The sequence below is a fragment of the Crotalus tigris genome, unplaced genomic scaffold, assembly GCF_016545835.1.
Source record: "Crotalus tigris isolate CLP2741 ecotype Arizona unplaced genomic scaffold, ASM1654583v1 scf7180000024295.501031, whole genome shotgun sequence".
Classification (NCBI taxonomy): Eukaryota; Metazoa; Chordata; class Lepidosauria; order Squamata; family Viperidae; genus Crotalus; species Crotalus tigris.
The window spans coordinates 402,055-407,500 of NW_024100468.1; the positions used below are offsets into that span (position 1 = coordinate 402,055).

The window sequence follows — 5,446 nt, forward strand, 5'->3', positions numbered from 1 at the left end:
TCTTATCAATGAGGAGTAAGAAACCCCAGCACGTCACACCGATATTAATCTTCATGCTACCTTTTCTTGAAATCCTATGAAAAAAAAAAAATCCAAGCTTATGTGGAGTCCTTGGCAGGTGGCCTTGATGGCCACATTCCCTTATTTTGAGGACTAAGGATGCTGATTTTTAAAATCCATCTTTTCATTAAGAGTGGAATGGAGGTGGTTTCCCTAAAGTCAATATTTTGATTTAAACGATTTAGCTCAGTTGCTTTAACTATTCAGCTCAGATAACTGGGGGGGGGGAGTCACAACGATAGTTAACGGGCACATAAATTCCTGTCATTATGTCTGCGGGAATAGATATTTTAAAAAATGGGTGGGGCTTTGATCACATGACTGTGGCTGCCATCTTGACTTTTTAAACTCCTCCCCATCTGTCCATCCCGTTCCAAGAAAAGGACCGCCCTCTCAGCTACTCGTGAATTCACACTTTTGTGTTTCCTCCGAAAGCTCATTTGAAGCTTCCTGAGTCTTCTTTGCAGAATTTACGGGACTTTGATCCAAATTCATCTTTACCCTAGTAGTAGGACCACCCTGGAGTAAGCAGTCTGAGGATTTCAAACCTGGATAGACGTTGGCCTACAAATCGTCTAAAAATGGAACAAAAATCAATTTGAACCCTTCATACACACGAGGGGCATTACAAGGATTACCTTTACATAGAGCATTTTAATAAAAAGCATGTCCTGAAAATGCCTTAGTATCTATACAAACACCATTATATCAAACACATCGTTCAAAAACCTGGATAAATCACCAGCAATGAGAGAGAGAGAGAGAGAGAGAGAGAGAGAGAGAGAGAGAGAGAGAGAGAGAGAGAGAGAGAGAGAGAGAGAGAGAGAAAGAGAAAGAGAGAAAGAGAAAGAGAGAGAGAGAGAGAGAGAGAGAGAGGGAGGGAGAGAGAGGGAGGGAGAGAGAGAACATCCTGAAAGACTCTAAGGGGAATTCTTTCAGTAATATTTGTTGCATATTTCACATTTTTAGCCTTTTCTTATTCTGCTCTGGCCAATGGCGAATCTAGGAAACGCCATTTCTAATTCTTCAACACAGCCGCCATTTCGTGGTTCATGCTTGATGGGGCTAACCCTTTCCCTGTTCCTTACGTTTTGGAGTACTTTGGCTCTGATCAATTAAAATAGGGGTTTTGGCTAGTTGGGTCTCCTTGAAATCCGCCGGTATGGGACCCTAATCCCTCAAATTGTGTCACTTTTTTTTTTTTTTTTTTTTTTTTGCTTGTAAGGCCAAAGTGACCCCTCAGCTCCGAAGATTTCACATAAAGCTTGTGAGGCTAAGAAGACATAGACCAAGGGTGATCGACCTGCAACTTCAAGACCACACATGATCCCCAAGTCCTCTTTTCTTGGCCTTATGGCCACGTCTGCTGAAAAACATTAGCAGCACGGCCTCCTGCCATTTGCAGTTGGGAAACAGATTAAAAAAATGCATTGCCAGACCAAAAATAGACATCTTACCCTTAAAAAGAATAGACCTTAACCCCATCCACCTATGTGAGAGGGTCACCCCCATTTTGTGGGCCTTGGGCTTCCTGAAAATTTTAGTAGTCCTTGCCACCAAAACATTGCCCATCCCTGAATAAATGTGCCCTCGTTTTAGCAGCTCTTTAATTAAGGAACATGGTTTATGTTTGGGACTTAAAGTCCAAATACAGATTAATGGAAACTAGGTCAAGATACTCCTGTTTTTCACACATATCTCTAGGAATCCCAACATTACTTTATTCATACTGTTTTCACAACTGTCTTCTCCAAATAATTCATTACCAGGGGTAGGCAACCTTGACTCTTTTATGACTCATGGACTTCAACTCCCAAAATTCCTGAGCCAGCCATGCTGAGGGGAAAGGGAGAGGTTTCCAAGCTGAGCCATGCTGGCTCGGGAATTCTGGGAGTTGAAGTCCATGAGTCATAAAGCGGCCTAGGCCAGAGGTAGGCAACCTTGGCTCTTTTATGACTCGTGGACTTCAAAACTCCCAGAATTCCTGAGCCAGCCATGCTGAGGGGAAAGGGAGAAGTTTCCAAGCTGAGCCATGCTGGCTCGGGAATTCTGGGAGTTGAAGTCCATGAGTCATAAAGCGGCCTAGGCCAGAGGTAGGCAACCTTGGCTCTTTTATGACTCGTGGACTTCAAAACTCCCAGAATGCCTGAGCCAGCCATGCTGAGGGGAAAGGGAGAAGTTTCCAAGCTGAGCCATGCTGGCTCGGGAATTCTGGGAGTTGAAGTCCACGAGTCATAAAGCGGCCTAGGCCAGAGGTAGGCAACCTTGGCTCTTTTATGACTCGTGGACTTCAAAACTCCCAGAATTCCTGAGCCAGCCATGCTGAGGGGAAAGGGAGAAGTTTCCAAGCTGAGCCCTTCTGGCTCAGGAATTCTAGGAGTTGAAGTTCAGGGGTCATAAAAGAGCCAAGGTTGCCTACCCCTGCCCTAGATGTATCTCTTGCAGAACAATTCAATGACCATTTCACAACATGTTTAAATTTCCAGCTTAGTTGTTTTCACTACAGTTTGTTGAGAATTCCTTCCATAGAGCATTTCCTTCTAGGTCTGCTGCAGTTGTGCTAATCTGTCGGTTTTAAAAGAGTTTCTGTGTAAACAGATACGTAGGTTTCCTAGGGTACATATTTTATTTTATGTTATTTTATTTTGAGCATGAGTTTGCTTCGCATTGGCCACTGCATCCTGGTACCCCTCACCAAATGATGTCCAACTCATCAGATATGGAAAGTGGCCCACAATCTGCCCTTTCTGCCTAGAGAGAGTGGAAGGAAATGACACATCTTTGGGCTGCCATGATTGGATGAAGATATGACTATGAGCCAGCCGTGCCAAAAAAAGCTAATACAATCCTGGGTTGCATAAACAGAGGCATAGAATCAAGATCACGTGAAGTATTAGTACCGCTTTACAAAACCCTAGTGAGGCCACCCCTGGAATACTGCAGCCACTTTTGGTCACCATATCACAAAAGAGATGTTGAGAGTTTGGAAAAAGTTCAGAGAAGAGCAACTAAGATGATCCAAGGCCTGGAGACTAAAACATACGAAGAACGGCTGCAGGACTTGGGTTTGGCAGAGTCTAGAGAAAAGAAGAAATAGAGGTGACATGATAGCAGTATTCCAGTATTTGGGGGGCTGCCACCAAGAAGAGGGAGGCATGTTATTCTCCAAAGCACCAGAGAGCAGGACAAGAAACAATGGTTGGAAACTGACCAAAGAGAGAAGCAACCTGGAATTAAGGAGAAACTTCCTGACAGTGAGGACAATTAACCGGTGGAACAGAAGTTGCCTCCAGAGATTGTGGGCGTTCCATCACTGGAGGTTTTTAAGAAGAGACTGGACAGTCACTTGTCTGAGATGGTACAGGTTCTGCTGCTTGAGCGGGGGGCTGGACTAGAAGACCTCCAAGGTCCCTTCCAGCTCTATTCTATTTTAAATGTTCCCAAACTGAATTGCATCCCACCCACTTATACCGGGGAAAAAAGAATAACGATCATAGGATCCGTGCGTCTTGCACTGATAGTCCTGACACTGTCCCTCTGCTATGCCCCTTTGATTTTCAACTGCCATTCACCCAATGGCACAAATAATACAGGTAAACTTTGCCTTACAACAGTTCATTTAGTGACCGTTCTAAGTTACAATGGCACCGGGGAAAAAAGTGTCTTATGACCGTTTTTGCACACTTACGCCCATTTTGGCATCCCCATTTTGCTCATGTGATCAAAATCCAGACACTGAGCAAGTGGCTCCTGTTTACGACGGTCGAAGTGTCCTGGGTTCTCATAATCTGCTTTTGCGACCTCCAGACAATGAGGAAGGTAGATTCACTTAAGAACTGTGTTCCCCACGTGACACCTGCAGTGATTCCCTTAACAATCGTGGCAAGGAAAGTCATAAAATGGAGCCAAACCAGCATCTCACTTAGCAACAGAAACTGTGGTCGTAAGTAGGGGACAACCTGTATGGAGTGACCCTAATTGCGACGGTAAAACAGGTTATTTACAGGTGAGTTAGTACGAGATGTCAAAGCTCAGTCAGGCAGTAATTCTGCTAAAATCCCATATTTACCCAGTTACAATGGCATCATTTTTAAAAGAATCAGTACTCGGTATGTACCGTATTTTCCGGCGTATAAGATGACTTTCTAAACCATGCAAATCTTTGAAGTCGGCGATCGTCTTATACACCGAGTTGTTTTATACGCCGGAAAATACGGTATATCCTAACTTTTGTTGTTGTTGTTCTTTTTTTTTTCCTTTTTTAAATTTTTAATTTTTTTTGTTTGTTCATTTGCATTTTGTTTTTAGGTACAGCATAATAAAACAAATAGAAACCGATAGACACAAATTTCTGTTTGATCCACGGCTGTTTCAAAATATACCAGCTGAAAAGAACATCTTTGATATAACTTTCTACAGTTATGTTCACCTGGTTAGATCTGGGGGCGGGGAGAAACATGTCTTATGCGGGAACGGGGGTGGAGAGGACAAAATAAATGCATTTTTTTTAAAAAAAGAGAGAAAGAAATTCACCATAGGCTACACGTTAAAGCACAAACCCTAATCTCCTAGTAAAATTTACATCGCTTGCATGACCTTCTAAGCCCTTGCTTAAACAAAGTGAACCCTATCAAGGATGCTAATGTAATTGCTGAGTGTATTTATCTCAAGCGGGACCCAGTCTTTTGTATAAAATCTAAATCACCACCTCAGTTCTAAAAGGAGCAAGTTAGGCCGAAAAATAGGAAATGCAGGTTGTTAAAAATAAATAAATAATCCCAACATGGTTTCGTAACTGAAAAAGAAAAGAAAGAAAATAAAATGGGAGGAGAAACTTCCTTTCCATCCGCGCATCCTGTTTTAATCCTTTTTTTGTTGGTTGGTTGGTTCATTTGGTTCACGGTTTTCGACTCTACAAAAAACACAGGTATCTCTAGACCGAGCGTGTATCAAATGAAGCTGTTGTCATCTAAAATTCCAAATAAATTAGTGTGGGTTTGTTTTTTTTTAAAGAAACCAGTTTCAATTTGTGGTTACAGCGCTTTTGTGTCTCTAGAGGGGCGTGTTCTGTCGCAGAATAGGAACCTTTGCTACAGGATGATGGTTTGATATATTTTTTTTTTTTTTGCAAAAAGAAAAAAGAAGAAGAGAACATCAACAAAAAGGTAAATTAACTTCTGTTGGGATAGTTCGATTCCGGTCTTAACAATCACGACAAACAATAAAGATTTTCCCACCCGGTTCCCAGAGTACGAGCCTATGATTATACAATGCAAAGAAAGAAAAGTAATCCTTGCCTATGGGATTTCTCTTTTCAAAAGGTCCAACCTCTTGCTTCCTTGGTTAGCCATCGCACAGCATGTGCCATTTCGCAATTTGTCTCCTA

The 5,446-nt window shown here is 42.3% G+C and overlaps 1 protein-coding gene across 1 annotated transcript in view; it reads right to left on the bottom strand.

The window, feature by feature from the left end:
- Positions 1 to 5,173: 5,173 nt before the first annotated feature.
- Positions 5,174 to 5,446, bottom strand: part of SYT4 (synaptotagmin 4) — a 25,343-nt gene continuing 25,070 nt past the window's right edge. The window contains exon 4 of the mRNA XM_039324292.1: positions 5,174 to 5,446. This exon is cut by the window's right edge and continues 265 nt beyond it. Coding sequence (XP_039180226.1) covers positions 5,404 to 5,446 — 43 coding nt within the window. The 3' untranslated portion in view covers positions 5,174 to 5,403.